Consider the following 15382-nt stretch of genomic DNA (forward strand, 5'->3'; position numbering starts at 1 on the left):
AGAAGAAGGAGGAGGAGGAGTTTGTTTGTTGACATCGTACGAAAAGGAAAATCAGATGAGTGCAGACTGGTGTTAATAACTGAATCTGTGGCCGTCATCAGGACACGGATCCTCGGCGACAGCTCAGGTAGAGCTCTGCCCGGTGAGCCCACTCTGTCACACCGCTGACCAGCTGCTTCCAGCCGGTATCAGCACACTGAGCCGTTAGCCTAGTGCTAGCCCCAGCAGCGGCTCAGACAGCTAACATTATAGCAGGGAAAGTCACCGTTAGCCGCAAGCTAATGTAGACGCTGTAATACACTGGTGATACCGTATCGGCTAGTCAAAGCTTTACGCAGAATAACAAGTGGTGCTCTCTGGTGTTTTGAGTCGTTGTGAGTGAGTACACTAACGAGCGTTGTGTGTTTTTCAGTAGCTATCTAGCGTTAGTGTTGTTAAAGTAAATACTTCTACAGTGTCGCTAGCTAGCTTGCGTGCTAACTTAGTAACAGTCTGCTGTGTCTCTCAGGATTCATTGCTATGTGTGCTCAGCTAACAAACTAGTTTAACCAACCAAAAGACAGAACGAGATACGTTACTAGCTTCAGCTTAGCAACTACAGTTATTCTGCGTCATATTATTGAGACCAAAACATTTTGTTATTAATTTTAAAACAAATTGCAAAGTAGCCGACATTATTTGCTAACAGTAGCCAGACAACACAGCTAACATGGCTAAATATGCAGAGCTGTGCAGTGCAATGTAAAGAGCTGGTAAAAATGTAAATACAGGCTTTGTTTGTGATGACAGTAAGGCACTTTGACAGCACTATGTTTACCATTTCATTTACTGGACACTTAAAAATACACTAAGAGTTTTCTGTACATAAGTTAACAGTGATTTAAAGTGTATATCTTTGCTGTTAAACACATTTTTTCTTGGATAGATGGCGATTTATGTGACTGAAAAAATGTGTCACTCTGTGCATACAGTTGAATTTTTTAATTGTCACATTGTCTCTTCCAAGAAGGGTTCATTTTATATTGAAAATGATCAATTATTCTGACTCTCAAATGTTGTCTTATTGTGACATTTATAATTAAAGTGACAGTTCACACTTGAAAATATTAATTTTTCAACTCTGATTGTCAAGGGGAACTTTTTCCCGTTCTTTACTTTCTTCATTGTACGCCTCCTAAGGTCCCCTGCACTGCCCTGTATTTGATCTGAGCCGGAGAAGAAGAGGCTAACATGGCAGCCAAAGCAGGAGACAACCCTGACAGCCTCATGACTCTGGCGACGGTCTTCTGCCTGAGGAACCTCCGGAAGACCATGTGCTACCAGGGATTCAGCAACAAGTTGTGCCTGCGCTCGGACATCTTCCTTCCCAGCGAAATCTGCGACAAGCTGGTCAACACGTATGTAGCCGCATACATCGAGTTAATGTGTACCTGATGTCTGAATTTCAGTCTGTTAAAGTCCCTGTGTGTTTGTTACTATGTCACAAATTCCATGTCTGAAAGGGAATCCATTCTATTTTTTTTTTTTTCTTAAACAGATACATGGAGTTGGTCCACACAGACAGTAACTTTGAACCAGAGGAAAGCTTCTTTCAATTATTCTCAGACCCTCGAAGCACCAGACTGACCAGGGTACAGCTGAGAGAAGACTTTGTGCGTGACAGAGACCTGGAGGCCATTAGAAAACAGGTGGGATGCTCAACGTTAGTAGATGGAAGACCAGATTTCAGTATATCTAAAGTAGATAGTGGAATCTGCACTTTTTTAGAACCCCCTGAATTTTTTGATCTTTAATGCTAAATAGTCATAACTAATAAATAAGCAACAATTGAAATAATGGAACAAAACAAACAGATTTTTTAAAGACTTAAACACTTTAAAACTTTGTTTCATCAGGGCTGTATGGGTGTGGTTTAAATAGATTTTATTGATGGCAACATAAGCAAACAATTCAACAATTGTGATAAGAATCTGATTGAAATGTTGCTGAATATATTACATTTCTCACATTTTTCCAATATAAACCTGCCCACATCAAACAGATGAGGAAAGTGTAGGACTCCATCATATAGAGTAAGAAGCTGATGATAAAACAGGTTTTCAGGACCTTTCAAGAAAAATTCAAGCTTTTTACTAACTTTAGTCATCAACCCATAAAGTTATGATAACACTCTACTTATCCACTTAATCACAGAGATGTTGACACACTGATAACACTGCAAGACAACACAACCAGTCATATTATCTAAAGTTTCCCAAAATAATTAAACCAGTAAATTTAGTGTTTTATTGCCTGCTTTCATTTTCCTCATGAACTGAGTTGAAGAAGAACACTTTTTGAAACTAAACCTCTCTTACTTTTTCTTTCTCTTTCTTTGTGCATGAAGGAAGATGACATAACGCTGTTCTTTGTTTTAAGATATGAGGGAATTTACTCAGCAGTTATGGTTGGTTTGCCAGGCTAAACAGGACTGAGACCAGTCGCTGTTGTAAACCAACACAGATGAAATTTGCTAATCTAGCCAATGGGGCGACAGCAAGCAATTTATGTACATAATTAACGTCACAATCTAAGTGTACAGCACCATTCTTTTTTAATTATAAGTGAAATATTCTATCTGTTCTATATTGAAAACATACATCTAAGAAGTTCTGTCTTCAGTTGCATTACATTTATGTGAAAACACAGGTAAAAAACTAACAAATGAGGAAATCCATCACAGTATTGACCCTTCAGTCTGTTCATCTAAGATCCTCTGGATGTCCCAAGAGTGTCCAAGTTCCTTCCTGAACTTATAACCTTTATTTATTTGATTTAGCAGCTAGAAGTGTTTGTTACTGTTTGGACAAACACTGGTGAAGTATATGAAGGATACCCAACACCTCACAGTCATGTAGGATTCCTCTTGCGGGGGTGGCCGTTTGGTTTTCTGTTACCACTAATTACCACTTAGAGTAATTATGTCAGGTGACGATCAGGAATATTTAGTAAATGGTACCCCACTACTAACCCCCACTGTCCCACTGCTAATAGCTTAAAGTCCAACACAAATCCCAATTAACCAATTAAAATAATGTCAGTGTTATTTTAAATGCATTGTTAATAGTTTTATTACCATCATTAATTAGCTATCAAGCTTTTCAACTGACATTACCAGTGCACTTTTCCTTAGTTTTCTCAAAAGAGAACACAAGCCAAGTGATTTGACGTGCAATTTAGTTTCACTTGGACTTTTAAGATTTGATTTTCTTCCAGAAATAAATTCACTGACATCTTATCGAAGGCACATCAGTTATTATACGACTATATTTTAGAGAAGAGTGAAACATCAAACAATGTTTGATTGCTAAAACAAATATTTTGATATAGATGCTATAACTAACAATGAAATATTGACATCTAAAATAAATCATACAACCTAATGTGTCTAGATTCAGTTAGATCTGTCACAATAAGTACTTTTGTTGGACGATATATTGTCTCAGAAATAAGGCTATAAACGATTATTGTCGTTTGAAGATCATTTTATACCACTGATATAATAATAATATAATAGTATAATAATGTAAGGGGGGTGGGGGGGTGGGATTGGATAGTGGGTGCTACACTTGTGTAAAAACACAGACTGTCATTATGGTTGAGGACAGAGTTATTAACCTTTAATTCTTCTACAGTCTCCACTCAGGACGTACACAGTGAGGAATGGAGGACACTACTTGTTTAGCTAATGTGACATGAATAGCCTCTTAGCTGCTAATGTGAAGTGTGACAATACTGAGATCAAAACAATGATGAAGGTCATGTCCATGTATCATATGATAAGTCCATATATAGACATGATGAGGATGATCATCACGTTATTGTACGATAAGTCAATAATGTAATTATTGTGACAGGCCTAGTTTCAGTGAATATGGAAACAGCAGTGAGTTAAGGATAATAATTAGACATACTGTATCTTACTGAAAGAAGGCTGTTTAGTGCAAAATGTCATGTTAAAATAAACTACAGTCAGTTCAGGTAGCACATTCATTGAGTTGTAAGGAAAAAAGTAGTTCCTCTTCTGTTTTGGCCCTTTTGAATGCACTGTAGCTGAGTGGGAAGCAAGTGAGGGATCGTATCCTCTCTACAGCATTTTTGACTCCTACTGGTTGGACTGTCTGACATATTGGCATTGTGTTTTCCTGTAGGATTTGATTGAGCTCCACCTCACCTACTGCAACAGCCTGTCATCCCGCAGCTTGAAAACACTGACCTGCTTCCGAGAGACCCTGGTCTCCCTCTGTCTCTTCGGCTGCAGTCGCATCTTCTACAGGAAGGGCGGCGCCCCGCTCGCATGCAACGAAGACACAGAGGACGAGGAGGACGAGAGCCCCGCTTCTCGGCAAGCGTTAGAGACGGACTTTAACTTCCAGGGGTTCAACCGCCTCAGGTTGCTCAACCTGGGCGGGCTGCCTGACGAGGTGGATGCAGAGACCCTGCTGAAACCCCTGAAGTCGCTCACCTTACTAGATCTGTCTAATGTACAGTTACTGGGAACAGCCTTTCTGACCCAGTGGAAAGACAGACTGGCATCTCTTGTTCTCTACAATGTGGACCTGTCAGAGGAATTGGTCAATACCGTGGTGGAGCTTGTCAATCTCAGGTAAGATCATTAGTCAGCATGCTGTCGATACATAAAGCACTGCACTCAGTAACTCAACATCTCCCAGGTGTGATACACCTCAAATATTGTGCTGGTGTTGAAGTTCATCTCCATTCATCCAAGTTAAGTTAAGCTGTCCACTGGACTGAAGTTGAACTCACCTCATGACTCATTCAATAATGTTTATAACTTCTGCTGGCTGGAAATCATTTTAAGTCTCTCATAAAAATCATCAGACTGTTATCAGAGTTTCATAGATCAATATGTGAAACCAACTAGGAACAAATGTCAGGATGTCATCGAAAATAAGTAGCTTACAGTTTAAGTGCACGCAACGTGTGTAAGGTAGAAAATGTGTAATCGTGATTTGTCTGACCAACATTGTGATTGCTGCTTAAATTGTATTCTCTATAAAATAACCACAGTATATATCTTTGTGGTTTTTCTTAGTTTCAAACAAAATATAAGTGGACCATTTAAACAATTGACTAATTTAGCTCACATTTATCAAGATATTACATTAATTATACAGTTCACATGACTCAAATATATTCAAAAGTTATCATGTTGTTGCTTTTTTTGTTTTAGATTTTTTCGGGCATAGACGCATTTATTAGCAATAGAGAGACAGGAAATGATGGGAGAGAGAGAGAGAGAGAGAGAGGGGTGTGACATGCAGGAAGGTCTGCCGGCCGGGATTCGAACCAGGGTCCGCTGCGTATATGGCATGGGCTTTTAACCACTCGACCACCCGCGCACCGGTCATGATGTAGTTTTATAAGAGGAAAAACAGCTGACTAAGATACCACAGACTGTAAATCAAAATGTAAACTAGCTTTCTGTATGACCCCTGGTGTCCCCTCTCCTCTTCTTTTGCATATTTGTAGGAATCAGGTGGATTTAAAATGATGCAATCTAAGTGAAATGTGAGTTTCTAGACAAGCTCATTTAAACATATAAAGGAGCTAAAGAATTTCTCATTTCTGAATGGACATCAGTTACTGATGAAGTGATGGGGTATTTTATGCACACAGGATTTCTAGATGAAGTGAAAAGCTTTTATTAGGCATTTAGGGTCAGACCCATACTGGATTTTAGGGGCTGATGCCGGTACTGATATTAGGGAGCAAAAAAAAAATCCGATATTGATATACTGGCCGATAATGTTATATGTACAGAATATATACATTAACACACATCTTTTTGTAATGATCACTCAAATCTCGTGATCAAACACTTTGACAAAGATATGTTATTGAGGAATGATGCTTTAGATTCGAACAATAAACTTTATTGTACGAAATGAATCAGTGCACTGAAACAGCAAAAATACTGCTGGGAATTTAATAATTATAATTAGCTATGAATAAAAAAAACACAGAACAAAAACATACATATATTAAACTTGAATTAAATATACATACAATGCTGCCTATATAACTTCAAATAAAAAATATCGACACAAATCGGACAATGTATTCACAGATACTGATATATCTGTGATAGGCCAATATCGGCCGATGATATCGACTGACCGATATATCGGTCGGGCTCTACGGGCATTACAAAATTTTGTCAGGCTATTCATTTCAGTGATGTACAGATAAGAGACCAAATACAGACATGTTTATCATTGAGCGAATGTAACTGACAACACAGCATTCTTATTCATGTCAATATCCAAATTCATCTGTAGTTCTGTTTAAATGGCCGCCCATCATCTAAAAATCAAACCCTGTGCTCCTCAGGCATCTGGACATCTCGCGGGAGAGCAGGCGGACCTCCAAGTCTAAGATGAACCGCAAAATCCTGACGGCCATCGTTCAGTGCCTGGTCAACCTGGTATCGCTGGACATCTCGGGTCACATCATGCTCGACAACTGCACGGTTCCACTCTTCGAAGAAGCTATGGGTCGGCCAAGGTGGGTGACCGTCTGCAAAGAACTCACAGTGGAGAAGATTCAGAGAGTGTGTGAGCTTTTTCTGAACAGTCCAGGTTTCTCTCTTTTTCAGCATTGAGCCATGTAAGAGCAGCATCTACCCTTTCCAAGAGCTGAAGAGGCCCCTGCAGTTTCTGGGCTTATACGACACAACCCTTTGTAATGTGACACACATCCCTGCTTATAAGGTGACTTTACACACACTCGATACAGTTTTCAATAGCGGTTTCACTTTTTTCTTCACAACTGAAACGACTTCCCTTCGGGGCTAGTTGCTGTTGACATAAAATGATAAGCAATGCAATGTTTATTTATTCTAATCATTTGCTTCCTGATCCAGATGTCGTCCGTCATTATTAACACGGTTTCATTGACATGTTTCACCTTCAGTATCATAGGTGATAGTCGGGCAATATTATCATTTTTATAACAGGTTGTAAATGTCAAGGAAATTGATTAAAAAATAGCGTAGCATGCCAAGAGTTAGACAGTATTGTTTTCAAATTCAGGTCGTCCAGGAGACAATCAGAGCTGTTTTAGAGGTTGGGCAGTGACTCATGTTTACTTTTTGTCTCCCAGCTTAAAAGAACATATTCAATTGTAAAACTCAAAAAGATAGAACAGTAGTTTCTAATGTAGGAGTCTAAACTGCTAAAGGCATCTCGAGACGAATCACAAGAGAATTGAGAGGATGAAAGAAAATCTCAAAAGGAAAACTCAGTCTTTATTCGAGCTGCTCAAGATAATAACAATAATAATAATCTTAAATATAATAATAATTATAATAAGTTTGTATAGCGGCTTTCGTACAAGAAAGCGCTTCATAACTAGATCAATTACATACACCTTCCAAGTACTTAATATTATAAGTGCATAAAAGGAGAATAAAGCAATGTTTAAAAAATAAATAAAACAATTAAAACCCATCAATGTAATATAAGATGGAAAATAAAATACTAATAATAGTAAACAAGTGCAAATTGAATATATCAAATCAAATCAAATACAGCAAATTAAAAGTGCAGGAGTGCATCAGTATGAAGATGACTGATAGAAAGGCCAAACCAGTGAAAGCAATTAAGAGATTTAAAAAAGATTTAAAAGATTACATTCTTTAAAAAGGTGCTGTGTGTACATTGGTAATCCTCATTAACAGGTTTTGGTGTGTGTGTCTGTGTGTCTATGTGTCTATGTGTGTGTTTGTGTGTTTGTGTGTCTGTGCGTGTGTGTGATGCTTTTTCAGGTGACTGGATCAAAGAATGAAGACCAGGTCCTAAACGCCATTGAGACTTACACAGAGTTTCGTCCTGAGCTGGCCCACAGAGCCATCAATCAGCTGTTCGACATCGCCAGGATACAACACTGCAGCCAGCTGCTCCGAGCTCTGCAAGTAAGATGAGTTTAAGTCGAGGCCAATGTTAAAAAGAGGCGACACCACTTACCTCATTTAATTTTAGCCACGATTGCACAATCTTATGCCCGCGTCTCATCCTCTCTGTCCTTGTCCCAGCTCGTCATAGCAGCACTAAAGTGCCATAAGTATGATAAGAGCATCCAGGTGACGGGAAGCGCCGCTCTTTTCTACCTGACCAACACAGAGTACCGCAGCGACCAGAGCGTGCGGTTGCGCCGTGAAGTCATCGAGGTGGTGCTCAATGGAATGGAGCAGTACCAGGAAGTCACTGTAAGTCTACTCTGTGACATCATCACTACATCTGAGAAAGCGTTCAGAGGTTTTCAAGATGGTGGTGATTTGAACATTTCAGCATAGAGGATTATGACGTTTGTTGCAACTTCAGCACTTCTCCTCGCTCGGCCCCTAGTGTCAGTACAGCTTATCACACAATACAAACGTTTCCAATGACATAAATGTGTCTTTTCTGTTAGAGAACTGCAAAAGATTTGATCGAGGCTCTAAATACAGCAGCCATATTATTCTATTAATATATAATAGTATTAGTAATAGTATTATACTTATCCCTGGTTAACATGATGTCTACACAGAAAGAGCCTCAGCTGTGTTTTTCAGCCATTAGTCTCACAAACATCTGAGGGAACAAATGTGCTCCTTCTATTTTAATCAATCCAGCTGTCTACACACGCAGCGTTTCCACTTGCCTTTCACTCATACTTTACAAGCGTAACTGCGACCTAAAGAGTATTTTTACGCTTCAAATCTATTTTCCTCACACTTGGCTACAGTGATTTTCTGTTGGGCTCTGAGTGCTACCAAAATGCACCTGAACGCCTCACATAGACAGTGATGGAGGACTTTAAGCTGGTGCTGCTCTGCTGATGTTCTGCTTACTGCTTATCCTACTGTATATGGGTCAATGAGGTTTTTTTGTGTCCATGTGATTTAGTCAAATTTAAAGGGGGTTAAAATGTGAAAATAAACATATGAATAACTTGCACACATTCTTTTTTTGTGGACCCGGCAAAAATGTCTAAGTGGTGGAACCATAAAACCACCTACCAAATAATTCAATTTGTTTAAAAACACTAAATTCTCAATAAAACACCATATCAACTAGTTTGGCATGATCTTACATTACATTGACATTAATCATGTCAATCAGGAACAATTTGAAGTCATTATTAGTATAAGTCCACTTAAATACACTGTAGGGGTATTAAATATGTAATATTTATCATTCTTTTGTGATTACACCATTTGACATTTTCAGGAGCATTCAGTCTTACTTTTGGTAAAAAAATGGTGCAAATGTCATTTCAAATGATATAAAACCAACAAAAATACTAAATGTACATTTTAACAAACCTGATGACAGTAGAAACACAAACATATGCCAGAGTCAAACCAGTGTATCAACATGAAGAAGGAGTGTTCTCCTGTTGAAAAACAGAATTGACATATAATATATCTCAGGAATGAATATATGATGCCAAATCAAAGGTTATGAAAGCAAGACAATCTTTATATAGTACATTACATTCCAGGGGAGATTTAGTGTGCTTTACACAGTACATATGCTGTATATGTACACATACACATGCATATAAATGTTCAACACAATATAAGAAAACTAATCCATGAATATTATAAACAGTTTAACCCTTACATGTTCATATTCTAACCCGGCTTAAATATTCTTTATAATTAGTGTCTATATGAAATTTGGAACCACAGATATATTTTGTGTTCTTTTTTTAAAATTTAGATTTGATACTATTACAGTGAAAATACAATCACAAGCACTCTATATTATGATTTTATATTATCCAAAATGAGAACATAACAGCCATAATTATTTCTGTTAATTTATTGAAAAAGTAAAGTACAACAACATTTGAATGGTACAGTAGGCTTCACGATAGCCTTAGAAGATGCAGTCTATTTTGGGGGGTGTCATGCTGGGAAAAATGCTTTTCTATTAAAGACTGGTTTATTTGAATGCACCACTAGTTATTCATTTATTAACGCATTTTTTTTTATACTAATAGTAACTTTACATAATTGATACAGGGTGTACCTGTGTGCTAACTCGAGAGCTGTGACTGTGCGCAGTAAGTCTCACCAAGCTCACTGTCCTCATACTCTGTGTCAGTCCCAGAGTCAAACAAAGCATCATCCTCTGTTCCATCCAGTGGAAAAACAACACAGTTAGTCAATCCTTTTATTCTTCAGATCTGTGCTCATACTATGTGTCATCGCCACAGCTTTTGCGCATCACGCTTCAACATCTGCTGTTGTCAGTCAGGTCAGTTTGGTCTGTAAATACTGAAACACACTGAATCAGCACCCACCTGTGAACCCGCCTGGTTTTCTTTGTACTTTTTCTGTATAACATACAGCAGTAACGGGTCATCAATAGTCTCGCGCGCATGCTTTACACAGCTGTTTATAGGACGTTATAGTTCATAAGTGTGGACGCTCACATCATTATCTTTATAGTTATATTATCATTCTTAGTGTGGACGGCCTTTTACATTCCTATAATCATATCCAGATCCAACCTCTCTGTATTTTACTGGTGAATAGGACATTAGTGTATAAGACGCACCTCACATTTCAATGAAAAGAAAACTGCGTTTAAGGTGCGACTTATACACCGGTTTTTATGGTAATTATTATCAGATCAAGTCTATTTGAAATGCATTAGAGTTTGCAATTTGGGTCTTGAACCTTCCTCTATCTCCCTCCTAACAGGTCCAGAGGAACTGCTGCTTGACTCTGTGTAACTTCAGTATTCCTGAGGAGCTGGAGTTCCAGTACAGTCGCGTCAACCAGCTGCTGCTTAAAATCCTGGAGCCAGCCAGGCAGGAGGAGTCCATCCAGAGAATTGCCGTGCACCTCTGCAACGCTTTGGTATGCCAGGTGGACAACCATCACAAGGAGGCTGTGGGAAAGATGGGATTTGTCAAGGTAACACAGCCATATCAGCACAGCCCCTTACCCAGTTTTTGCTGTAGTTCTACTGTCAGTCAGAAACCCCCCCCCCCCCCCCCCCCCCCCAGACAGCTGGCAGCTAATTGTGTTGAAGGTTTTCATCAATTTTTTATGTGATTTTCTTCTTCCTCCCTTTTTTCACAGACAATGTTGAATTTAATTCAGAAGAAGCTACAGGACAAAATGGTGAGTCTTAACTTTTAATCCTCTTTGATATTTTCAGTTTTAGCCTGACTCAGCTGTTTACTGTGGAGCACGTTAATTTGGTAGAATATTATATCACAGCTCAGGAGACAGTTGACAGGTCATAAAATCAGCATGCTTCTTCTATGTTGGTCTAACAGTGTGTGTGTTTGTTTCCCCTCAGTGTGACCAGGTGATGGAGTTTTCCTGGAGCGCTCTGTGGAACATCACTGACGAAACGCCCGACAACTGTCAGATGTTCCTCAACTGTCGGGGCATGAGCCTGTTTCTGGAGTGTCTACAGGTCAGTCTGCTGTCCCACTCTACATTCACTTCACTGCTACCATGTACCAGATGAATTATCATGATTTGAGACTATAACGCCAGTAATCTGTTTAGTATTTGTGCCGTATAATAAAATAAACTCTCCTCTCTTTGTGTCATCTTCCTCCCAGGAGTTTCCAGACAAGCAGGAGCTGCACCGCAACATGCTGGGGCTTTTGGGAAATGTCGCTGAAGTCAAAGCTCTGAGGCCGCAGCTGCTCACCCCACAGTTCATCACTGTATTCAGGTAAGAGAGCTGCTCAAACCAGCGGAGGGTAAAGTGATTCCAGCATTGACGGAGCTGCTAAAACCCTCGCTGTTAACACTTTTTGTGTTTGTGTCACAGTTCTTCTTCACAGTTCTTCCTGTAATAAAAAAAAACCAACACATATAAGAAGTGTGCCCATTAGAATATCTTTGAAATACAGGTTGGATATTATCTACAAACATAGCTAACTTTGACTCAGCTTGAATTAACCAGGACTTACAAACAATCAGATAGCAAATATCTGACAATCATTTATCTGTATAGAGTATTGAATCTTTATCCATCACCACCAGCTTCACTCTAGTTGCTTTAAGTGTAACCTGCATTCACGCTATAGTTTGACTCTTTGTGAAATACACTTATTCTCTTGCAGAGAGATAAATAAGAAGATTGATACTACTCCCATATCTGTACAATAGCTTAGCTTGGCCCAAAGACTGGAAACAGGTGGAAAAAGCTAGCCAGGTTCTGTCCAAAGGTTACACATTTCTTGGCTGGGAGCAGTGACTTCCTGAAGTTTTAAGCTGGTTGCCTGGCAACCCCATGGCGACAGCAAGAATCCATGGTACATAAACCTTAAGAAAACGTTAATGAGTGAGGTGCTGGTAGGTGGGCTCTTTTAACTTCTGACACAACCAGTGAATCTATGCAGTTCAGCTATCCAGCTCCTAGTTGTAATCTTGTATTGTTTATTGTTTATTATATATATAGTATTTAGAGATTATTTATTGAATTTAGTTTTTAAATTTATGTTATTTTATTTTATTTTTGTAATAATTTATTACAAGAATACTGTTGCATGAATTTTGAATTCCCCCCTAGGGTGATCAGTAAAGTTGACCCTAACCCTTACCATACCCTTACCAGGCAGATTGAATGGTTCCATCCTCTCATTTAACTCTATGCAAGGAAGTGAATTCTCCAAACTACTAACTATTGCTTTAAAGTCACAACAACATATTGTAAAGGAAATATATCATTTTACTTTGTCTGTAGACTCTGCAGGTGAGGCTTAAAGTCAAGTCAGGTGTAGGCAGGTAAAGCCACAGGCGAAAAACACATGTTGTTACATACTGTACCATAGCAGTGACAACAAGGTTTGCAAAACTACACACATAAGAAAAAGTATGACAATCGCACCGCAATCGTCAATACCGATAAACTACATAAACCATGCATTGGTTTTATTCACTCCTTGTTTGTTCACATGATCTGTCTATTTTATAATATATCTTCCTCACTCTCTGATACTTTGACAGTAACCTGCTGGACAGTAAGGCAGACGGGATCGAGGTGTCATACAACGCGTGCGGCGTGCTCTCACACATCATGTTTGACGGGCCGGAGGTTTGGTCCATGGAAGAGCCCCGAAGAGACACGGTGATGGACAAGATGTGGGACGCCATCCAGAGCTGGGACGTCACCTCACGCCGCAACATCAACTACAGGTGATAATCTATTGACTGTTCCTTTTAATGAATGCAGCATCAGTCAACAAGATACGATTACTAGATCATGGCATATGTTTATCAAGTATTCTGAAAAAAGTAGAATACTTCAATTTTAAAGATGCATTTGTAAAGATAAATAGTAACTGAAAAGAAAGTATGCTAGAGGCAGAAGTGAGTTAAAGTGACAGCTGTGTGTCACTGGTATTTCCTCTGTCTGAATTTTTAAACTGAGTTTGGTCTGTCAGGTCATTCGAGCCCATCTTGCGGCTGCTGCCTCAGAGCATCGCCCCCGTCAGTCAGCACTGGGCCACATGGGCTCTGTTCAACCTGGTGTCAGTTTACCGTGAGTATCTGGAGGCTTTCAAACCAGGCACAATATGAAGTGTTTACACCGTTTGACATGTTCTTGATCCTGAAACACCCTCATAGTCCAATATTATAACCCTCTCTACACCGCATTGACATACTGTTACATCCTGTATTGTGTAACTCATCATTTGGCACTATAAAAATATCCTTTTCCCACTTATATCCAGTTACACACACACACACACTCTTTCTGTACTGCTGCCCTGCACACAATAATGCACATTTATCATTCTCACAATCTTTCTAAATACATCGATTGTCTATTTGCAGCAAGCAAGTACTGTCCTCTGCTGATAAAAGAAGGAGGAATAGTCCTTTTGGAGAAAGTTCTGGAGCTCGACAGCTCACAGCCAGAGACAAAGGAGATGGCCAGGTAAGTCTCATTGTTATGTACTTTTGATATGTGTCAGTGTTGTTTGCTTTGTCTGACTAAATCAGTTCCACAGTTGATGACTTAGAAATACTAGTTGTACTGGTTTCTGACATCTCAGCCACTACCCCAGTTTACAAGAATTTGCCTAATTTTAAGATGGGAGACAAACTGAGCTAAACAGTTCAGCTACAGACTGACCGCTTTCTTTAATAGGTCGCTATTAGCTCAACCAGTACACTGGATGAGAGACTGTGGACAAAGCAGATACAAATATCACTTTTATGTTTATGCCTGTTGAACAGATGGTGTGATGAATGACTTTCATTGGCTTTTTACTTGCAAAGCTTTTGTTGCAGTTACAATAACAAGTTGTCAAATGTTATCTTTCACTGCTGTCCACTCTGTTGTGTGTGTGTGTGTGTGTGTGTGTGTGTGTGTGTGTGTGTGTGTGTGTGTGTGTGTGTGTGTGTGTGTGTGTGTGTGTGTGTGTGTGTGTGTGTGTGTGTGTGTGTGTGTGTGTGTGTGTGTGTGTGTGTGTGTGTGTCAAAGGGCTGTGTCCTGCCGTCGGTCAAACACTGACACAGAGCAGAGGAGAGAGAGACAGAGAAATATTAGAACCAGGTTTCAGGGGTCATCCCCAGTCATCAGTTATTTATTGATGATGCAGTCATTTAAATGCATAATGCACACAATGGCATTTGTACCTAAAGACTCTAAAGTGGATTGCATCAGTGACACCACTTAGAATAGAATAGAACAGAATTGTTTTAAGGGTGTTTTCAAACCTATAGTTGGTTTGCTGTAGTCCAAATCAGTGGATGAGTTGGTAAACTTGGAGTTTTCCCTTTGACTCAAACTGCTAGTTATTTGGGACTGGACTGAGACCACCACCTCGATTAAAGGGTCTTGGTTATTGTGGCGCGCACCTGAGTGCAACGCAATTACTGTGCTCAGACCTGATCAAATGAATCACACCAAGGCGGAAAACAAACTAGGTTTCACAAAGCTCTTGGACAGAAGCCACCATGTGTCTCACCTATGAAATATTTGTATCTTTCAGGAAAGTAATGGAGCATTGTGAAAACTTCAAAGAAGACCCCATGGAAACAAACCATGGACAGGAGGTAAACTATGGACAGAGAGGTTGAACCACAGGAGCCCGGTTCCCAGTAAACATCAAGCAAAACCAACCTAAGGCCCCTCCTACCATCATCACCACAAGGGTCAATGTGTGCATTCTTCTTCTTCTTCTCATTATTATTATTATTATTATTATTATTATTATTATTATTTTGTAGAGCCGAATCGTGACCCTCTTCACAGCAGTTTGGACAAAAACTTAATATATGACACATAGGAGTTAAGATGTGGTGCATGGTGTTCTTTTTTTGTGAGGGTGCTCACCTGTGCTGCACATA

General features: G+C 39.3%; 1 protein-coding gene across 2 annotated transcripts; it reads left to right on the forward strand.

The window, feature by feature from the left end:
• Positions 1-53: 53 nt before the first annotated feature.
• On the forward strand, positions 54-15382 carry zer1 (zyg-11 related, cell cycle regulator). Of its 2 annotated transcripts, none has more exons than XM_062434704.1 (16): positions 54-142; positions 1180-1397; positions 1538-1688; positions 4191-4645; positions 6394-6567; positions 6659-6773; positions 7829-7975; positions 8096-8269; positions 10757-10972; positions 11141-11182; positions 11364-11483; positions 11635-11750; positions 13031-13219; positions 13468-13565; positions 13862-13964; positions 15025-15382. In XM_062434704.1, exons 2-16 carry the CDS (start codon positions 1231-1233, stop codon positions 15110-15112), a joined length of 2355 nt encoding a protein of 784 aa, XP_062290688.1. In that variant the 5' UTR covers positions 54-142; positions 1180-1230; the 3' UTR covers positions 15113-15382. The 2 variants fall into 2 exon arrangements, with proteins under 2 accessions (XP_062290688.1, XP_062290689.1); XM_062434705.1 differs by having other exon boundaries at positions 104-127.

The sequence above is a fragment of the Scomber scombrus genome, chromosome 15 (genome assembly GCF_963691925.1).
Source record: "Scomber scombrus chromosome 15, fScoSco1.1, whole genome shotgun sequence".
In the NCBI taxonomy this organism is placed as follows: domain Eukaryota; kingdom Metazoa; phylum Chordata; class Actinopteri; order Scombriformes; family Scombridae; genus Scomber; species Scomber scombrus.

Bases quoted from the DNA above. Each gene is read 5' to 3' on its own strand.
- zer1 (XM_062434704.1), top strand. From the start codon at position 1,231: ATGGCAGCCAAAGCAGGAGACAACCCTGACAGCCTCATGACTCTGGCG. The intron at 8,270-10,756 runs GTAAGTCTACTC...CCCTCCTAACAG, and splicing joins AGCAGTACCAGGAAGTCACT to GTCCAGAGGAACTGCTGCTT. The intron at 13,220-13,467 runs GTGATAATCTAT...TTGGTCTGTCAG, and splicing joins CGCCGCAACATCAACTACAG to GTCATTCGAGCCCATCTTGC.